This window comes from Colossoma macropomum, unplaced genomic scaffold, assembly GCF_904425465.1.
Source record: "Colossoma macropomum unplaced genomic scaffold, Colossoma_macropomum, whole genome shotgun sequence".
Classification (NCBI taxonomy): domain Eukaryota; kingdom Metazoa; phylum Chordata; class Actinopteri; order Characiformes; family Serrasalmidae; genus Colossoma; species Colossoma macropomum.
Window position 1 is genome coordinate 39,550,497 of NW_023494803.1, and position 21,509 is coordinate 39,572,005.

Below are 21,509 nucleotides of genomic sequence, written 5' to 3' on the forward strand. Positions count from 1 at the left end.
CTGACCCGAAGCATTGCTGCAGTGATACGTAGTGCAACACTGTCATTACTTTTTAACCGACCACAAGTTTTCATTGCCACTGAGAGTGTTTTACTGCGTCCGTACGGCAGTAACACTCAGTGCATCATCTTACACAGCCTGGGAATGCATCACGGTACTGTAAATTTCATCTTTTGAAATTTTTAAATGTTGCATTATTATCCTTTGTCTAACAGATGGTAAAATGTTGAATTGAGAGCACAAGTCCAGTATACATATGGCAGCGTGTGGGACTGCAGCATTCACACGCATACAGATAATCTTTCAGCAAATGCTACCATATGGGTTTGGCCAAGTGCATGATCAGTCCATGTTTTCACTGTGTTTTTGGGGAAGAGTGCAGGATTTTTCCCTTTCGTGTAGGTTTAGATTCATTGTAGATACTGTTTTGCACATATATCTAAGTCAATGGGGGGAGACTAGTCCCGTGTAGTAGTATTCGGTGCCAAAGGTTTCCTTCCCAGAAGAGATAATGAAAGACTATTTTTTGGACTGATAGCATGATAAATGGAATCAGTGGAAAGCTGTGTGGAGAATTTACAGAGGAATAGTATCTTGCTTTGTATTATGAAAAGCAAAGCACATGCCAAATGGCATGCTTTTTACTCCTTAACTAGCGGAGAGAGTGAGTGTTATTCAGACGAAAGTGATTTTTGCTCACCAATAGTGCTCATTAGATGTGATTCGGAAAGCCGCCCCCAGGTCAGCGGAGCTGTAAGAGCCTACTTTTTTTGGACATGTATTTTCTCTGTCTGCGAATGAGTTACGCTCTGAGCCGAATGCATTATGGGGTTCAGCTGTCTCTGTTTCATCACTGAGAACATGCCTGTGTTTACTTTTTTTTTCTTTAACTGAAAAAAATGGTGCTTCAGTTTATATGATTCAAATGAAAAAGACAACAATTATGCTGATGTAACATATTTTATTCGTAAGCAACCACATTTGAATCATGTACACACCATTTTGTTCAGCATTTTCGCATTCTTGAGTGACTTTTCACCGAAGGTGATGCTGGTTTAAAAGTGCTGTAGGTTACAGTCCACAATATTCTGTATTGCTCTTGTGATCAAATGTGAATTCAACACAAACTGGACCTTTTTTTTTTGTTTTTTTGAGAAACACAAAAGCGGTGTTGTTTCACACTGACTGTACAAGATACAATTTTTTCTGATGAATCTTCAGTGTTTGTTCATGCAGAATCAGCTGTGATCACTCTGTACGTACTGTAAATAGCTGTTTGAGGATTTCTGACCTATAGCTGTTGGATACTGTGAGGACGAAGTGAATGCACTGAAACGTGATGAATAAAGTAGGCCTTCAGCGAGGGGCCCATCTCAGAGGACGCAAAACGGAGGTCTAGTGTGGAAGACAAAGCGGACCGTGCAATGGAGAGGCCATTCTCCTCCGGCAAAGGCAATGTTCCCAAGGAAAATGTGGATAGTTTGAGGATTAGTGCTAATCCTTTTGACACTATCAGACTGATGCCTTCCAGAGGAAATTCATCTGAGAGTTGGCATTTACACCTATCCTGGATTGTGTGATTCACTGCAACAGTGGCTGCTCTCTTAGCGAATAAGTCTCGGAAGCGACTTGACTCAAAGTGTGAAGAAAAACAAGTGAAGAAGCTTTTATTTATGGTTTTGTTGTTGTATATGTACACGTTTCTTTTGTGAAGCAGCTTCATGGAACACATTTGTACTGTATCATTGTTCTCTATCTCTTTATCGCTGTCTCTCTCTCTTTCTCTCTCGCCTCTCTCTGTATTTCTCTATCTCTCTCTCTCTCTCTTTGCACAAACTTTCGCTGTGAACTCTTCGTTCCCTTTAACAAACAGTCTTTGCATTTCGACTGCGTTAGTGGTATGTGTTTCTGACTCAGTGCCCCCGCTGGATCGTACATGTAGGCCGGTGACACGGAGTATTTTCTCTATGCATTATGGACTCCCGTCGGAAATGACCTACATTCCCCACGTGCAAACGGACTGGAACGTCTTTTGAGCTGATCGTTGCAAAATACTCTGCCAAAACATTGTTTGCCAAATGATTTACTGTAGATGTCTGTTAGTGTCATGAAAATAAAGTGACTAAATTAAATTGCACTGGTGTAATGCTGTGTGGTGTGAATAAGTGTTAACACGTCAAACAAACAAACAAACAAAAACAAGGACTTCTGATGATGGCTGCCTTGGATAAAAGAAGAGCTTATTTGCTTATTTACTACTTAACATAGTTGTTCTTGTTCATTAAAGGGCCCATATTCTACACTTTCTTGTATTTTATCTTGTTTCCTGAGGTCCATTTGGGACATTTGCACAGGTTTATGCACTGTGGTTCGTTTTGCATGACCATTTTCAACCTTCCCTTTATTCTTTAGAATTAAACATTCTGTTTTTGTCATTGTGCCTTTAAGCCTGATTGAATGCTTCATACAAAAAAGCTGTCCAGACTTATGCACTCTTCATATTCTCGCGTTTCACGTGACATCACACTGTGTAGTCACCACCGTTTTGAGGACGGAATCAGGGAGTGACTCCACTACCGCAGTGTGCTTTGTGAATGATTCACCTGCAAGATGTGACAGAAGCCAAGAATGACAAGATCTTTAATTCAGTGTTTTCACTTCAGGCTTGGAGCCCCTGCACTGTATAGTTTAGTGCTAACTGCACTAGCAAACTTACAAAATCACGTCTGTCGAAACACGACGTTGTTTTCTGACCCACGACATTCAGTCTTATATTTAACGTTTATGTTTCTCTCATTTAAATCTCCAGAAACAGAGAGTAAAGTTATACCGGCCGTCTGCAGCTCCGTTAGGGGGACGACTGTTCATCTCTCGGCTGTTAGCATTAGTAAAGTTATCTAAAGGCTAGCATTGTTCACATCTGTGTTAATTAGCTGATGTCGCCAAAGAGTTTTTTTCTCCTCTTTATGCAACACCATGGGATCCTTTACCCACCCTGACGTGAAGAGCCGGTGGGCTTCTGTGCTTTTAAATGCTTTGAGGGCTGAGTATGAGATAAATAAAAATGTCAGAAAAACAAATTTGGTAGCTTTCCACCAGTTTTAAGTGAGACCAGGAGTTCAGGGGTTGGGGGGGGGCTGTATAAGGACCGCAGCCTATTTTATCGACGTTGTTGAGGAAACATTTTTTCTCTTACAAAGTAAGGAGAGTAATTTTAGCGTTATATAACGTTATGTTTGTGCGGAGCAGCGAAACCAGAAATTCGCTTCCAAATATGGCAGCTACAACAGAAAAATCATATGGCTGAAACCCCAGGCTAACTTCAGTGTAAATGGGAGGGGCTAAACTGCTGTAGGCAGAATAGGTGGATATATGTAAATTAGTTTTTTGTGACAAATAGTGGGCTGTTTTTGGAGCTTATCATGTACTCTATGGGCTGATGAGTGAATGGTATGTTTTGACACTTTAACAGTATCCACATACCACCTCAATTTTTTATTAAAAAAGTACATTTTCCAAGATATGGGCCCTTTCATATTTACCAACTGGCCGCCATATTGGAAACCTCTACCTTGTAGCCCCACCTTGCTGATGCACTGTTAAAGTCCCTTTTTTGTATTATCCATCTTCTAGCCTTTCATCAGTGGTCAGTTTGTGACCTCAGGGCCATTCTTGGGTGGATCGTATTGGATGATGGTCTGCTCCCAACCCAGCAGTGACACTGATGTGTGTAAAAACCCCATCAACACCGCCGTGTCTGATGCACCACACACACTACCATGTCAGTGCTGTGCTGAGAATGGACCACCACCCAAATACTGTTTGGACAACAGTGGTCATGTTGTCAGAAACTGACCAGTGATGAATGGGGTGTTAAACTGCAGCAACAGATGGACTACGGTCGGTAACTGTAAACGTATATAGTGGAGCTATAAGGTAGATGTTTCTAATAAAGTAGCCAGAGAGTGGAAGTACAGTCTTGGGGATTGCAATGTTTTCAACACTTCTCTGTCCATGCGTTGCTTACATTAGATACATTAGCCGTCTTTAGCCTATCCATGTTGAGTCAAGCTAGCACAGTCTGTAATCTATTATACCTTCATGACATAGAGGTGACTAGTAAGGTTTAGACACCTCCAAAATAGGTCTAAGGGCTTTAAGTGCAAGAAATAATAGGCAGTACACATCCAGCAGCTTCCAGCCTTCACCACAGTTACAGCCCTGCAACGAGCCGTGTGCCTTTTCAGCCGGTATAAATAGCCCACCACATGCACTGTAAGTTGATTGATGACACCAAGGGGACAATATTGCCATGCTAACCATCAAATCCTCCAGCTGTTGTTGGTGACCTGGCTGGCTAGTGATACTCTGGCATTTTGAAATTATCCTCCTGAACCCGCTGAGTTTATCCAGCCTACTCGGAGGCCTCTGTCACATCACTGCCGACAGCTGCTTAGAGGAAAGCAAGTTTGGACTGAATCTACTGGTCAAGATCCCAAAGTTACATCACATCATTACTTGTAGCACAGCACTGTATTGTGTGGGTGGGCTTGTGTCCTCACTATGTGACTTGACTAACTAAAAAAAGAGAATAACAGGCTAACTTGAGCTATTCATTTTTCAGGAGATATTTGTGAGGAGATCAGATAGAAGGAAATCCAAAAATTGCATCAGGAAGGAGAAAGTCAAAGGAAAATAACTGAACAAAATGGATTTTCTACAACGAGCTCAAAAACTGATTAAAAGCTACCAAGGAAATGCGTATGGGACTCCTAACAACCACCTGGAAGATCTGGTAGGCCACCAAGACTGTAGTTACTGAATAATAAGTGTTAGTATGTAATAAGCCTGGGATTATAAAGGATTAAAAGCTACAGGGAAAATGAGACTTCTAACAACCACCTGGAAGACGTGGTAGACACCAAAACTGCCCCCATCAGATAAACAGCGCTTAAAGCTTTCATCTTTGAGAGAGAGGAGAAAATCAAGCTGCTTCAGATCTGAAAACATCCACAGGTGTTTCTGTCCATCCTTCCACTGTGAGAAGACGACTCAGCGCTGTGGGTCTGAAAGGATGTGTAGCTGTCAAGAAGAACCTCACTGAGAAAAGGAGACGGACACATCAAAAATAGAAGCTGAACAATGGACTGACCACCCCAGAGTCCAGACCTCAACATCACTGAATGTGTTTGATTACTTCAGAAAATGATCAACCAAATTCTAAGACTGAACTTTGGAGGCGTGTCTGCAGAGAGTCTCCTGAAAAGAACGGAAGCTGTAATAAAGGTAAAGAGTGGACACGCTAAATATCATACAGTGTCATTTTATGTTATATGTTTTTTTTCTGTTTTTTTTTTGTTTTTTTTTCCTACAACATGAGTAACTTGGACCTAAAGGCTGTTTGACTGGAACTTCAATAAATGAATGATGGTCTCAGACTTTTGCACAGTACTGTGTTTGTATATAGGGCATATGTATGACCCCAAATCCTGCTGACAAGATATAAAAACAAATATGCATGAGTAGATATAATAATAAAGGCTTGATTACTCTGTATGTTCATGTACATAAATGTCAGGGATTACAAATGCATTGTTGTGCTATATTATTTTTAGGCCCTGTTTTCTGGATGCAGATTAAGGTCCTCATGGATTCTCTACTGTTTATAAATCCTTTTCAGCGTCCGGGAAAGCCAGTCTGGCATTTAGAATTCGCTGCATGATGAAAGGCAATGCACATAAATAAAATATGCATTCATCTTTGTTTTTTTTCTGCACATTTCAGTTGGGGAATTATCTCTGTCCCAGACTCACTGAAGAAAAACTCTTCAGTTCAGTGTGAAACCAAACATCTTTTCATTTCTGGACTTCTGGGGGCCATCAGGGGTTCTGAGAAAAGCCGTATTATTGTTGAAGAATGGCAGGGAGCATTAGTTAACTGTGGCGCGCTGAATTAGATTCTCCTGCAAGCCATGTTGCTCCGTCTCACACGCTGTATGGCCATCTCTGAGGGGGCCTGGGTGACACCAACGCTCCGGACGGTCTCTGAAGGGGTGTACAGTTCTGCAGTATCATACGGTTTTCGACTGTGCCTCCTTGTCTCCTTCTCTCCTGAGCCATATCCTGTTCCAGGCAGGATATCACCGGGCCCCGATTGACCGAATTGTGTGAGGTCAGTCATTACGGTGATGGCCAGCCAACGGGTCCACTTATGCTGTCAGCACCAGGTTAAGCAGCTGTCTGGCCTGTGAAACATCGCTCTGTTATTCAGAGAGAGGAGGCTGAAGCGTTTGAAGCGTTTGCCTTCTCTCAGCTGTCATCACAAAGGGGTTAATTCATCAGATTTCTTTATCCAAGCACAACAGCCACTGACACCTCTCCCTCAGAGGTAATGGCTTCCAGATAAGACTCCAAGAAGCAGAGCTGCTCTTTAGACGCTGATAAGATTAGCTAAAAAGCGCAACAGCATAAAATGTCTCTCTCTAAATCTCAAGCTTCCAGAAAACAGTCGGAATCAGCAAGATGTTGCTTTGCATTTCAGTCAACAGCTAAAACTACCTGTCTGGGATCACTGATATTTTTGGGCCAGTCAGAAGAGATTCTGTCTCTCCATCTCTCTTTCTCTCTCTCTCTGTTTTGATACAGACACAAACATATCCACTTTCATGCTTGTTTTTATACAGCGGCAGGTTGTGGGATATGTCTTGTTGTATATTTCTCGGATCATATATATATATATCGTTGCTGTTGCGATAAAATCCGGAATCTCAAAAATGTTAACTTTGCAGGAGAAAACAGGAAAAAACTTTGAATGGAAATCAATGAAACAAGACTTTCTTTCAAGCAACCTTGGACCATTTATACTCTTCCATTCATCATGAAATGGCTCACAATGTACTGAGCAGCTTGTATTTTCTAATTATGTCCAAAAAATGAAAAACAACAAAATTGAGATTTCGTTCAGACAGTGACAATATGTAATATTGTAACCAGCCCTGTGCACCTAACCCCCAATGGCTCCCCGGGTGCCGTGGATAGGGCTGCCCACCGATGTGCAAGTGTGCTCACTGCCCCTAGTGTGTGTGCATTCACTAATGTGCATGTGGTGTTTCACTGCATGTATGGGTTAAATGCAGATGTGATTTCCCTGTTGTGGGACTAAGAAGGGTCACTTAATAATATAATAATATGTCCCACATATGTATATGTAACAATTATATGTCCTGTATGTATTATATATGTGTAAGTATCATACATATCATCACTGTAAGAATAAAACCTCGTATCTCCAGAACAGCAACTTTGCAGGAGAAGGAAAAACATTCTTAACTTTTAATCAAAGTTAATGTGACCAGAATTTTGTAATTTTGGATAATTTTGGACCAACAGAAATTATCCAAAATTACAAAATTCTGGTTAACAGACCAGCTTCTTTGTTTGATGTGTCTGTCATAAAAAGGGCAACTGGAATATGCAAATTATGCAAGACAAAAAGACAAGGCTTTGTTGCGACAGTGATGATATGTACGCAGCTATGTAATAATAATATGCACTGTATTATATGTGTATGTTTCTATATACACAGGGTGGGGCAAAATACTTTGAAAAAGTAGTGATGCTGAATACTGAATACACTGTCCTAAATGTCCTAAATGTGTTCAGTAATGTATTCTATCACAGTACATGAAGAAGTAACGTGTTAAGAATACATTTAGAATACATCTTGGTAAGGCAGATAGGAAAATTTTTGTTTTTTATTAATTCAATTCACATTGTTTCTCGCTGTTACTGGTTGGAAGTTTTCTTCATGTAATTACTTGAATGAAAAATTTGCTTATCATTTAAATTAAGTTCCAAAAATTCTCAACTACTTTTTTTCTCTCATGTGCTTTAGCAGAGCTCAGTAACACTGAGATTAATAACTGATCATCACATTGATTTATCAGTCTACTCAGGCTTTAACAGAGCTCAGTAACATTGAGATTAATAACTGATCAAATTGATTTATCAGTCTACTCAGACTTTAGCAGAGCTCAGTAACACTGAGATTAATAACTGATCATCACATTGATTTATCAGTCTACTCAGGCTTTAACAGAGCTCAGTAACACTGAGATTAATAACTGATTATCACATTGATTTATCAGTCTACTCAGGCTTTAGCAGAGCTCAGTAACACTGAGATTAATAACTGATCATCACATTGATTTATCATTCTACTCAGGCTTTAGAAGGAACCTCAGTGTTTGTAAAGAAGCCGTTAATTGAGGTCATCTTTAGTATTTGACTAATAAGCATATTTGCTACATGCCATGCACTGATTCTAAATAAAGTTAATAAACAAACCTTTCTTTTGTATTTCTTTTAAAGATTGAAGTATTTTGTTGGTGTTATTCTAGTATTATTCCAGTATTCTAAAGTATTCTAAAAGCGTTCTCCTAAAATGTAAAAGGTATCTGTATTCTAAATACTGCATTTATAAAATGTAATTTGGACTGAATACAGATATTTATTTACTGTATTCTGAATACATTTTCCCCATGCTTGTATTCTGTTACATCCCAACCCTGTGTATATATATTATATATATATATATATATATATATATATATATATATAAGTACCTATATGTAATGATACCCTAATCTTACATGTGAGATCCTAATCTTTACCTCCGGAACCAAAAAGAAATGGTTTTACTCTTTCAGTTTGAGTTATCAGGACCATTCTGCTCTTTGTAACCCTGTAGGGCACCTCTGATTTTAGTTTACGTACCTTTCTAGGACATTATTTCCTAACAATATATAAAAACAAAAACACACTCACACACAAAGATACATTCAATAACAGCAGCATAAGCCATAAGATCATATCAGCGATGCCTAGCAACTCAGATTGTTTGTTTGTTTGTTGTGGGAGGAGCCATAAACCAACCGGCCAGATTAATCGGCCAGAGACTGTGTGATTGGTCTGAGCTGAAAGCCCTGTGGTGATGGATCAGAATGCATGTCCACTTATAAACACAGCAGGTCATGTTGACATTTGGTACGCGTGTTAGGATGAAAAGAAACGAATGCTTGGAAACGATAAGGATGCAGAAAGGCATACTAAGCATTACTGAAGCAGCCTGTATTCCGACCTGCTTTAGCTGGGAAACTGAGTGTAGGCATGATAGATTAAGCTGCTGAAGTGCGGCTGCTACTGAGCTATTTTTGCCTGTGTATCTGGCTGAAAAATGATACGACTGCGTGCTCAAAGATTCACTTTTAAATGAGCTGGTTTTGTCTCGCACCTTACTCGAGAACAAAAGCACAGACTGAAGGCTCACAACACGACCCAGCAATCAACAATTAGCTCAGCGTCTCAATGCCGTCTAACAAACTTTGTGTTAGCAGGGAAGGTTTTCTCGTGATGGAATGTCATGTTTGTTCAGCCATGGCAGGATAAACCCAGAGAAAGCCTCTCTCCAGGAAGTCTGGCTGTGGGGAATCAGTTCGCAGCTCCTTTCAGCTGATGCTCAGCCAAGCCAAGGCAATGTCAGTGGTTACTAAGACACTTGGCAACCAGCGAGCCTTTGGCACTAGCTCACACTAAGCCTTCAGCAACTGCCTACAGGCTCTCGCAAACATACACCACCAGGCATCAAGTGTCTGAGGACACGGTGCAATGAAAATGTCAGATATTCAAGGCAAATAGAGTGGTAACTGACCAGCTAATATGATCACACGCCAAAATATTGACACTATGTTCCATGACAACTGTGACATCTGCATGACTTTGGACTTCTAACTTGGTTTCTACGATTAAAATGTCGAGAGGAAAAGAATGGAGCTTAGAGATTGTCATTGTTATAACAAAACCCCATAGTCATCAACGGTAGCTTTACAGGAGAAATAAAAAAAAATCTTGTTTTTGATAAACAGTGCTGTCGTGAGTCAGTGTGCAGTTATTGATTTATTTCTTTTATTTATCCTTTACTGGAGTCTTCAGCTTCAGAAAAGAGCTACAATTAATAGTATCCACTCTCTATTTTGTACTTACTATGTCCTCTCTTTATCTTTATTACAGCCTCCATTCTTTTCATGAGACTCACTTTCAGTTCCTCAAAGAATCTGCAGACACACCTCCAAAGTTCAGTCTTAGAAGCTGGTTGATCATTTTCTGAAGTAATCAAACACATTCAGTGATGTTGAGGTCTGGACTCTGGGGTGGTCAGTCCATTGGTCAGCTTCTTTGTTTGATGTGTCCGTCTCCTTTTCTCAGTGAGGTTCTTCTTGACAGCTACACATCCTTTCAGACCCATAGCGCTGAGTCGTCTTCTCACAGTGGAAGGATGGACAGAAACACCTGTGGATGTTTTCAGATCTGGAGCAGCTTGATTTTCTCCTCTCTCTCAAAGATGAAAGCTTTAAGTGCTGTTTATCTGATGGGGGCAGTTTTGGTGTGTACCAGGTCTTCCAGGTGGTTGTTAGGAGGAACATTTTCTCTGTAGTTTTTAACCCTTTAAAATCTCAGGCTGGTGGGCCCTGAGCATTAATCAGTTTTTGAACTACAGTTTTGGAAACTCAGTTTAGATGCTCATTAGAGAGAAATGTGTGAGGCAGCTGAGGTGGGTTTGAGTAGCTGTTTGTGTGAATGTCAGTGTCTCTTTGAAGGGGAACAGAATGTCAGTGAGAGCTTTAGTTGGATTGTAACTGGTTGAGTTTAAGATTGGAAGGATGGAAGAGTTAAATTGGCAGTAGGTGCACAAAAGTAAAGAGTGGATAAAATTAAAAACTGATTAAATTAGATATTATATAGTGTTTCGGGGTTCTGTGTAATTTTTTTCTGATACTAAAACATTAATAACTTGTACCTAATGGCCATTTTACAATAAGCCCCAAGCTTCCAAATATGAATACATGAAGGATGTCAAAATTATTGGTTTACTGTTCAATGAAGTGGCTTATATATTAATATTTTTACAGTGTCCTACATTTTTTCCACATGATTTCAAAATCTCAAGATCTCAAAAAACTGGGCTGTTTTTGCAGCTTAGTTTCCATACATAGACTGTGCTGACTGTGTGGAATGACATTTAATTGACTGTGTGAATGAACTTTAAAATAATATAAAATTCCAAACAAATTATGTGAAAAATTCATAAATAAAAAAGAAAAAATTATGAAATGGGATTGATAAAAAAGTAGTCCAGAAAAATATCTAAAATAAAACAAATAAAACTAAATAATAATAATAACAATTAGAATAACAAAAAGCTAAAATAAAAATGTTATTTTTATTTTAATTGCTGCTTTTCAATGTTCAGTTGTATGCAAAGGTTTGAACACCCTTGATTAAGTGTTTTGCTGGTTCAATACAAGCTAAAGCGTCTGCAACAGTGAACTAACTTACATATGACATTTGTTCTGCACATTTTAGTGCATAACTTAACAAATTGGAGAAAAACATAACATCAAATAAACAGTAATTGTGTTAGCGGATGTGTTAACTTATTTTTTACTAAGAAAATAAAAAGAACATGTTTGGGCACCCAAACGTTTGCACACTACTGTATTCTGTACGGTCTGTTCACTCTCAGAAAAAAGGGTGTGAAACTGGCACTGGGGCAGTGCCCCCCTTGTCAGTGGGGTGGTTCCCTCAAGGGTCCATCTCAGTACCTTTAGTCAGGGAACATAACTGAACCATAATCCACTAAAATGATATTCTCTAAGCTGTACTGACTCCACACACCCCGTCTCGTCTCCAGGCTTTTATTTTACTGTTCTGTTTTAAAACATTCAGTTATGAAAAGGTACAAATATGAACTTTTCACCTGGAAAAACTTATTTAAGGTTCACAATCAGACCTTAAAACCACTGTTGTACCTTTGAGGGAACATTTACACTGTTTGTACCTTGATGAATGGAAAACACACCTGTACAGAACCTTTATTTCTAACAGTGTACAAGCAGCTGTCTGTCTGTCTGTGTTCTTTAACAGGGTTTACATGCTACTTTAAACACTTTTATTTCAAAAAAGTGAGGAAAATTCAGGTTTTCCTTGAAATTTTCCTTGTAATGCAAGCTTATTTGTTTCTATCAGAAATGTTTTATGCTTCCCGTCAATAGTTATAACATCACAAACCATAAGAAGTGCGAAGTGGGTGAACTCCCATAAAAGGTGTAGATATGTGCAGCGTGGTCATTCTCCCTGGGGATTTCAGCTAATAAGAGCCATGGTATTTATAGATGGTCTTTTCAATGCATCCCTTTAATCCCTGGCTGTCCCACCCTACAGCGGACCACCACCCTGCAAGCGTCCACTCAGAGCACCTCCGAGCTGCACTGAAGGTACAGTTTTACCACCGTCCTGTAGGATTGTAAAGATAACACAGTAAGGATGTTCTGTGTGGTACTGCATGTCCTGAACAAGCTTTACATTGTGCTTTAAAGACCCTTAAACAGCGGGCAAACAGTCGTTTCACAGGGCAGCTGCTTTTTGCAGGAGCACTCTTGTCCATTTGCTGAGCTATAGTGAAGCAGTAGCACTTTAATGGTCCTGTTGATTGCTCTTCACCAGCAGGTCATAAACAGCCATGTCCACCGAACGATTCGACTGCCATTACTGCAAAGACTCTCTGCTCGGAAAGAAATACATCTTAAAAGAAGACACACAGTACTGCACCAAGTGTTACGAGAACCTCTTCGCCAACTGCTGTGAGGAGTGCTCTACGCCAATTGGCTGCAACAGCAAGGTCAGAAAAACACTATCACTGCTCCCGCAGATCAGCTCAGGTTGGAGTTTTAATCACAGTCACAAAGTTCACTCATTAACAAAGCCATCTTCACTAAACTGACGCTTTAAAAAGCAACTGCATGTTAAACTGTTGATCTATTAGTCAGTTATTGATCACTAACTAACACTGAAAAAGTGCTGTATTTACTCAAATGTAAACATATTTGACACATTAATGAAATATTTTACATCAACATAATGTTGCTTTTCACTTGATTTGTTTGTACCAGTTAGTGTGTGGTTGTAATACATTTTGTTAATGTTGAAATGATGTTCAAACTAAATTCAGGTTTGCACCTTATGTTTTAAGGTATGCATTAAATTAATATAACAGTGATTCTTTAATGCTATGGGTTATTCATTACCTACTATGAATTGTTCAGTAACTATTGTGAATTATTCAGAAATTGCTAGTAATTATATAATATTTACTATGAATTATTTAGAAATTACTATACATTGCTCAGTATCTACAATGAATTATTCGGTATTTGGTATAAATTATTCAGCATCTACTATAAATTTTTCAGTATCTACTATGAATTATTCAGTATCTGCTATAAATTATTCAGTATCTACTATGAATTATTCAGTATCTGCTATAAATTATTCAGTGTCTGCTATAAATTATACAGTATCTGCTATAAATTATTCAGTATCTACAATGAATTATTCGGTATCTGGTATAAATTATTCAGCATCTACTATAAATTATTCAGTATTTACTATGAATTATTCAGTATCTACTATTAATTATTTAGTATGTACTATGAATTATTCAGCATCTACTACAAATTACTCAGTATTTACTATGAATTATTCAGTATCTACTATTAATTATTCAGTATATACTATAAATTATTCAGTATCTATTATTAATTATTCAGTATTTACTATAAATTATTCAGTATCTGCTATAAATTATTCTCTATCTACTATTAATTATTCAGTATATACTATAAATTATTCTCTATCTACTATAAATTATTTGGTATCTGGTACAAATGATTCAGTATCTGCTATGAAACTAATGTGTATGTTCAGTAATTATGAGAGTGAAGAATTGAAGTTTGAGTTTCCAGGTTTATCATAAGAATAAAGCATATTTGCTGCTCCTAATTGATCTTCTGTCTGTAAATTGAAGGATCTGTCCTACAAGGACCGTCACTGGCATGAGAACTGCTTCAAGTGTGCCAAATGCAGCCGCTCCTTAGTGGAGAAAGCGTTTGCTGCTAAAGATGAGCTGCTGCTGTGCACAGAGTGCTATTCCCACGAGTACTCCTCAAAATGCACCACCTGCAAGAAGACCGTCATGCCAGGTAGGACATGCTGCTCCTCTACACTGACCCAAACAGTAAATTTAACTTTGTGATGATGCACTGCTGCTGGTGTAACACCGTCATCAATCTTTTAAACTCCTATTTTCATCCCTCCAGGGCATGTGGGGTTGGCATGTGATAACACAGTTTACTCAGTGCTGGTACAGAGAATACACTTAAATATGACACGTTATTGTAAAATGTAGTGCACACTTTCTGTTCATTTGCTGAGCTAAACAGATTGAAAAACATTAAATATAAAATATGCCATAATGTTTGCACAGGCCTTTTTTTCCATCAATTTAAAATTCAGTAAATAAACAGTAACTATAAAAATATATGATGTATATTTTATTTACATGAGCATGTTGTGAGTGTTTACTTTGATAGTCTGAGTTGTAACAGCATGTTAAACCAACCCCCCTGTGTGGAGGCCGCACTTTGGCCTGGCCAGCTCTCACTGTCAGCTGTTCATCTGCTTCTGAATGGTGCTCCACTACAGCCACCAAGAGGGAGATTATATTAAGAATGAATTCCATAATGTAAACAATCAAAAAGCACTTATGATGAACAAACGGTGAATCAATCTGGAGAAATCTGGAGAAGTCTGTCTGATTGCTTCAGAATTTGCAGATGATGTCGCTGTGGAAATACAAGAATGTGTTAAAATCTGCAGAAGTGTGTTGTTGTAACTTATTTATACTTAGAAAATCTAACTTTTGCTTTCATCTGTAAAAATTACAACAGCATACAGAAACATAATCATAGAGGTTTTGTTTTTTAGTCACCTTAATTCTCTATTTTTCAGCTAAAACTAACAGGTTGACAAGCTCAGCCCATTAGAGAGCTGGACCACTGCTGAAAACGGTGTCCAGTGTGTGGACAGCACTAATGCTAGTGAACTCATAGTGATTTTTAGTATGTATAAACAAAAACAAAACAGTAACTTTTACTTTCAAGAGAGATTTTCAGTGGAAATTAGTCATATTAAGCATAAAGTATACAAGCATAAAATTTGAGAATGAATGTTTTCATGTTAGTTAATGTTTTAATGTTAATATAAACCAATTTGGTTGCAGACAAATGTATAAATTGATTGTAATATGCACAATTTCAGGCTTCATATAATTAGTAGGGCCTCTAGGAAGCTGTAAGTAAAAATGAATCAACTTTAAAATGTGTCCACAATGATAAACATAATGACAAAGAATAATTGTAAGCAGGTAATTAGAGTATATATTAATCATTTATGATTTATTCACTCCTTTATTCACAGAATAGTTCGTAACATTTAAATCCACACTGAATGAGTTATTATTATATATAAAATAACAAATATGACTAAAATAGCAAGTGATTTCAAACTTTTAAACAATAGTGTAACTGCGTTCTTTATATTAATGCTTCCTTATACTTTATTTTAGGAAGCATAAATCAGCCCATTAGAGAGAGCTGCACCACTGTTGACCCTAAAGAGCGTCCAGTCCTCTCTGTTCCTCTGTCCGTCTGTGTTTGTGTTAGGCTCCAGAAAAATGGAGTACAAGGGGAACAGCTGGCATGAGACGTGTTTTCTGTGTCAGCGCTGCCAGCAGCCAATAGGAACCAAGTCCTTCATCCCCAAAGAAAACAGCTACTACTGCGTCCCCTGTTTCGAGAAGCAGTTCGCCTACCAGTGCTGCGCCTGCAAAAAAGTGAGCCATGCACTTTACACACACATTACCAGACCGAGAACACTATGCTCTCATTGCATCTGTTTATTTTGTAAACGTATGAAAGAGTAATTTATACTCGTCGTTATTTTCTTTCCATTGTAATTCTTTCCCTTTAACCTTTTTACTTTCATTTAACAGACACGTTCTTTTCACTTTATGCTGTTTTTTGTGTCTTGTGGGTCTGATCTCGTAATGAGAATACACGCCTGGGGACAACCTGCTAACCCTTTGGTTCTAGATTGAGCTGTTAACAATACTGCATCCACTCTAAACTCCGCCCCTTATTTCCTCTAGTCTGTGTTCTGTTAACGTCCACAGCAAAATCAATAAAACAAGCAGAACAAGCAGCTATTAAAACGCTATCATTAGCTAATGGAACTGTTTTATTCTTGTCAGAGGTAGTGATTATTTTTACTGTATGTAATCCACTGATCAGGCATAACATTATGACCACCTCCTTGTTTCTACGCTCATTGTCCATTTTATCAGCTCCACTTACTATATAGGTGCACTTTGTAGTTCTACAGTTACAGACTGTAGTCCATCTGTTTCTCTGATACTTTGTTAGCCTCCTTTTACCCTGTTCTGCAGTGGTCAGGACCCCTATGGACCCTCACAGAGCAGGTACTATTTGGGTAGTGGATCATTCTCAGCACTGCAGTGCTGCTGGAGTTTTTAAACACCTCAGTGTCACTGCTGGACTGAGAACCAAAAATATCCAGCCAACAGCGTCCTGTGGGCAGCGTTCTGTGACCACTGATGAAGGACTAGAGGATGACCAACACAAACTGTGCAGCAGCAGATGAGCTATCGTCTCTGACTTTACATCTACAAGGTGGATCAACAAGGTAGGAGTGTCTAATAGAGTGGACAGTGAGTGGACACAGTGTTTAAAAACTCCAGCAGCACGGCTGTGTCTGATCCACTTGTACCAGCACAACACACACTAACACACCACCACGTCAGTGTTACTGAAGTGCTGAGAATGATCCACCACCCAAATAGTACCTGCTCTGTGAGGGTCCATGGGGGGTCCTGACCACTGAAGAACAGGGTAAAAGGGGGCTAACAAAGTATCAGAGAAACAGATGGACTACAGTCTGTAACTGTAGAACTACAAAGTGCACCTATATAGTAAGTGGAGCTGATCAAATGGACAATGAGCGTAGAAACAAGGAGGTGGTCATAATGTTATGCCTGATCGGTGTATAATTACTATTAAATGTCAATCTTAAGTGTAATCGATGCATTGTTGTAGGTCTAACACTGGGAAAACGATTGAGTACAATAGGATTCTAATCCACCGCTGCTTGTTTTCTGAAGGCCATCACCACTGGTGGGGTCACTTACCAAGATAAGCCCTGGCACCGTGAGTGTTTCACTTGCATTGGCTGTAAGAGACAGCTGGCCGGTCAGCGCTTCACCTCCAGAGAGAACTACCCCTACTGCCTGGACTGCTTCAGCAACCTGTACGCCAAGAAATGTGTGGGCTGCACAAAACCCATCACCAGTGAGTGTTCAGCACCAGGGGCATCTCCTGGCCAATTATTAGGCCATTTTCAGGGGGCTTTAACCGGGAGAGGCGCTGCTCCAACCCAGCGCTGCCTGGTTAGCTGTGCTACCAGTGATTGTCTTACATAACACTGAAGGAGACACAATCCTCTGCTGTTTAACATTATGGAAAAGGCCAATCACATCACACCTCGTAAGTTGTAAGCCAGTCCTCTCTGACCTGGGGGAGGGGCTCTGCTGCTACTTGCTGTGCAAAGTTGGCAGCACCCACTAAGGATGTGACTGGATTTTAACTAAAATAAACATTTTTCACTCAAATAAACTGTCAGCTTCATTAAAAATATTTTATATACCAGTGAAACAGTAAGTAACAGTACAGTACGTTACACAGAGAAGATGCTTATCAGTTTGTGTCAATTTAAGGTCAATATCGCTGGCTATCGAGTCTTTCCTGGTTGCTTGTTAGCTAACTAGTTGCTTGTTGCGTGACAAAAAGAGATAGGCTAACGTTAGCTAGCTGATGGGCTAACTATTTAGTATGAATTTTTAGGAAATTAAGAAAAAAACTCATAATGAGAGCATGAACAAGCTAAAGAAGTAAACATTACGTTACTGACAGCTCTTTATATTTTTTTTTTCATGTTTCTCCTCAGAATTTAAAACAATCACATCAGTATTAGCTAAAGGCTGTTGTTGTAAGTTAATATAAAATATCACACATAATGCAGTTTTATATCCCTTTACTCCTCAGCCTGTAGATGGATATACAAAATTAAGAGGATGTCTATTGCTACTCTAAAAGTTCATGATGAAAAGATTATATTGAGGACATTAAAAAAAAATATCCTCAGTTAACAAACCTCCAGACCAGTCTTCCTCCTCCAATCTACAAATCTCTGAAAAAGACATTCAATTATATATAAAGCTCCAGGTGTAAATGTGTGACCTTACAGCGATAAACATGGAAAAATATTACTCAAGGTAAAATTGCTCTATATATATTTCTACTTAAAGTACAAAAGTACTTGTATTTAAAAGTACTTAAGTATTTAAAGTAGTTTTTACTACACCTCTACAGTTCCCTCAAAAAGTAATATATTAAAAATATATTACAGTATTTGTTATGAGGCAAAGATTTAGAGCTTTAGTTTTGGAGGTTGTGAATTCAGAGAGTGGCTTTTTAAGTACAGACTTAAAACTGATAGTTCTTCAAGGGTTCTTTAGTAAAGAAATTGTTCTATATAGAACCACAAACACTCAAAGAACCTTTTGCATGACTAAAGGGTTCTTTGCATCATGAAGGAATTTCTCAGATTGATGAAGAATGTGCTGTAGATGGTTCTATATAGAACCTTTTTGAAAAGGGTTCTGTATGGCACCCAAAAGGGTTCTGCTATTGTAACAAGCTTGTCTTCGTAACAATCGAACACTTTTGGTGCTACATAGAACCCTTTACAAAAAGATTCTGTATAGAATCATATACAGCACATTCTCCATCAATCTGAAGAACCCTTTAATCACGCAAAGGATTCTTTGAGTGTTCGTGGTTCTATATAGAACTACATTCTTTACTAAAGAACTTTTGAAGAACCATCATTTTTAAGAGTGTACACTGCATTGACAGTGAGTGTGTTTCAGGTCTGGCTGGAGCGAAGTATGTGTCGTTTGAGGAGCGTCAGTGGCACAGCGAGTGTTTCACCTGCATGCAGTGCTCCGTCTCTCTGGTGGGCCGCGGCTTCCTCACCCAGCGCGATGACATCCTGTGCACCGACTGCGGCCGTGAGAAATAAACCCAGCTGAAGAGTCCAGAGAATCTCCTCTGCAGGCCTTAATCTACAGCCTGTTCACAGAGTTACACTTGTCCACATACACTGGTGACATTTCAGCTTAAACTACAGGAACCAACGTTGACTGGATTAGAATAAATCGTCCTCTAGCTTCTAGTACAGCTAACTATCGCTATGTTTTTTGTGTGGCTCAAATATTAAACGCTTAAATTAGTTTAGAAGGCTGCTTTTGAATAATCTACCACTGGTGTATCTTAATAAAAACTACTGTAAATGTACTCAGAAAGACTTAATCTGCAAAATAAAAACGTTAATTGTGGTTGGACTTTTCTTGTCAGTGTCCATATGTCATTTTTTGCTGTATGTTCGAGTCATAGAGAGCATGCTAGACGTTTTTCCTCTTGTGTACACACTTACGGATGGCTATGGCATCGCTGGGGCTCAAACTCACAACCTCCTGTTGGAGTGATGGCTTAGTCCACGGCCCCACATGAAGCAGCTCACATTTTGTGTGTACAAATGTTTAAAAAACTGGAGAAAATGTTTGTTGTTTTAACTTTAAAGCAAGGCATCGTCTCATGTGGTGCAACTGTCTAATAATTCATCCCAACATCAGGAGGTTGTGAGTTTGAATACCAGCAATGCCAAGAGGAAAATATGCCAGATGGGACTGTGTGATAGAAGGAGCGCCAGCTAGTGGAGACTTTGAGTAAAAAAATGCAAATTCAGTTTTGTTTGTCTAACTGAGATGCAGACCTACAAACAGTAGCTGGGAGAATTTTTGACTCAGTTGTGTGAACTCAAGTTGAATCAAGAAAAGCCATGTAATCAGTTACTATATCATTAAATTGAGCAGACGTCTCATTTTTTACAGTGCAGCTGATTCTGTTTTTATAGCACAAAAACATCCCATAACGGGGCATGTTGTTTCACCACTGGGGCAACATTCTCCCCTTGAATAAAAACCGTGTGGGGTAATCTTGTATCAGTCATTAGTTTCACACAGAATAACTAGAAACAAAGCAAAAAAAAAAAATAATAATAATAATTAATTGATAAGTACGACTGATTCAAAAGTGCAAGGGTGGATTTCACTCTGTCTAGCTGTAAAACTTGTACACTAACTCATCTCCAGCAAGATGGTTAAAAATGCTGACTAATTCTAGTCTCAGTTATAGTAATTTATAATAATATATCGCTTCTGTCGTTTTTCAGTTTTTGACATTATTTGAAAATGCCTGTTGCCCTTTACAGTGTGTGTGCTGATGAACATAATGAACTGACCAAAATGAACGGCCTAAAATGACTTGGAAAAAAGTCGGGTTCCACTGACTTACATTCAAAGTAAAGTATGTTTTTTCCTTCTCCTGTAAAGTTACCATTTTGGAGATACGATATGAGCGATATAATCATATAATTGCTTTAGCTGGAACACAACACTAAATCTGGCTAGTCAGTGTCACATTGTATCTTGATAGTGAAAATATAACAAAAATAATTTTGGATATATAATAATGCTGAATGGAGGGGGCTTTTTTCGCTGTGGGGTACTTACCTTGAGGTAACACAATAAAAGAAAAAAAATGTTTCCTTTCAAAACTGGGTGAATTATGGTTGGTTGGTATAGTAAATGGTGTAAGTGGACATCTCCCCTCATTTGATCTCATTCACAGTATACTGTACAAAGATTTATATTTGTAAAGCCATTTATCTGGGCAGTTAACATTTGTTTGCTCAGAAAAACATTACACAGCAGTGCTGCTGGAGTTTTTAAACACTGTGTCCACTCACTGTCCACTCTATTAGACACTCCTACCTTGTTGATCCACCTTGTAGATGTAAAGTCAGAGACGATAGCTCATCTGCTGCTGCACAGTTTGTGTTGGTCATCCTCTAGTCCTTCATCAGTGGTCACAGGACGCTGCCCACAGGATGCTGTTGGCTGGATATTTTTGGTTGGTGGACTATTCTCAGTCCAGCAGTGACACTGAGGTGTTTAAAAACTCCAGCAGCACTGCTGTGTCTGATCCACTCAGACCAGCACAACACACACTAACACACCACCACAATGCCAGTGTTACTGCAGTGCTGAGAATGACCCACCACCCAAATAGTACCTGCTCTGTGGGGTCCTGTGGGGGTCCTGACCACTGAAGAACAGGGTAAAAGGGGGCTAACAAAGTATGCAGAGAAACAGATGGACTACAGTCTGTAACTGTAGAACTACAAAGTGCACCTATATAGTAAGTGGAGCTGATCAAATGGACAATGAGTGTAGAAACAAGGAGAAACCGATCTGATACCTGTTTTTCTAACTAGTTCACAAGACATAAAACAAGAAATTATTGTTTTGTCTGATTATATGTTTAATTATATTTATTCTAATGTTGCACAGTGTGTTTA

General features: G+C 38.8%; 1 protein-coding gene across 2 annotated transcripts; it reads left to right on the forward strand.

Annotated features, from left to right (window-relative positions):
- The first annotated feature begins 12,210 nt into the window (after positions 1 to 12,210).
- Positions 12,211 to 19,431, forward strand: fhl5 (four and a half LIM domains 5). Of its 2 annotated transcripts, none has more exons than XM_036593212.1 (6): positions 12,211 to 12,331; positions 12,564 to 12,735; positions 13,921 to 14,095; positions 15,617 to 15,786; positions 17,131 to 17,317; positions 18,958 to 19,431. In XM_036593212.1, exons 2-6 carry the CDS (start codon positions 12,577 to 12,579, stop codon positions 19,107 to 19,109), a joined length of 843 nt encoding a protein of 280 aa, XP_036449105.1. In that variant the 5' UTR covers positions 12,211 to 12,331; positions 12,564 to 12,576; the 3' UTR covers positions 19,110 to 19,431. The 2 variants fall into 2 exon arrangements, with proteins under 2 accessions (XP_036449105.1, XP_036449104.1); XM_036593211.1 differs by having other exon boundaries at positions 12,213 to 12,331; positions 12,561 to 12,735.
- Positions 19,432 to 21,509: the final 2,078 nt, after the last annotated feature.